This window comes from Buceros rhinoceros, unplaced genomic scaffold, assembly GCF_000710305.1.
Source record: "Buceros rhinoceros silvestris isolate BGI_N320 unplaced genomic scaffold, ASM71030v1 scaffold34236, whole genome shotgun sequence".
Taxonomy (NCBI): Eukaryota; Metazoa; Chordata; class Aves; order Bucerotiformes; family Bucerotidae; genus Buceros; species Buceros rhinoceros.
This window is the reverse complement of record NW_010419864.1, coordinates 2,115-2,471: the sequence shown is the minus strand read 5'-3', so window position 1 is coordinate 2,471 and position 357 is coordinate 2,115. Positions and strand designations below refer to the sequence as shown.

General features: G+C 67.2%; 1 protein-coding gene across 1 annotated transcript in view; it reads left to right on the top strand.

The window, feature by feature from the left end:
• The window catches only part of LOC104496043 (zinc finger protein 862), a 3,888-nt gene that overhangs the window by 2,178 nt on the left and 1,353 nt on the right, over positions 1–357 (top strand). The window contains exon 3 of the mRNA XM_010139107.1: positions 44–273. Coding sequence (XP_010137409.1) covers positions 44–273 — 230 coding nt within the window. The remainder of the gene's footprint in view (positions 1–43; positions 274–357) is intronic.

Below are 357 nucleotides of genomic sequence, written 5' to 3'. Positions count from 1 at the left end.
TTTCCCTCCCCCCGGCCCTGCGCACCTCCCGTAACCGGCTCAGGCAGCGATCGCCAAAGTCCTGCACAACGAGGACAGGCACAGGATAAAAGCCTCGCCGTTTGTCGGGCTGGTGGTGGACGAGACGGTGGATGTCCTGGAGCATCGCAGCCTCGCCATGTTCACCACCACCGTCTCCCCCTGCAACGGGCAGACCTCTGCCACCTTCCTGGGGAGCTTCGAGCTGCCCGCCGGGGAGGCCTCCACGGTGGCAGGCAAGGTAGGCGAGGTGATGCGCTCCTTCGGCATCCCCACCATGAAGATCACCTGGCTCACTGCCGACAGCGCCTCGCTGGTGGCCGAGCGGCTGGGCGGGGG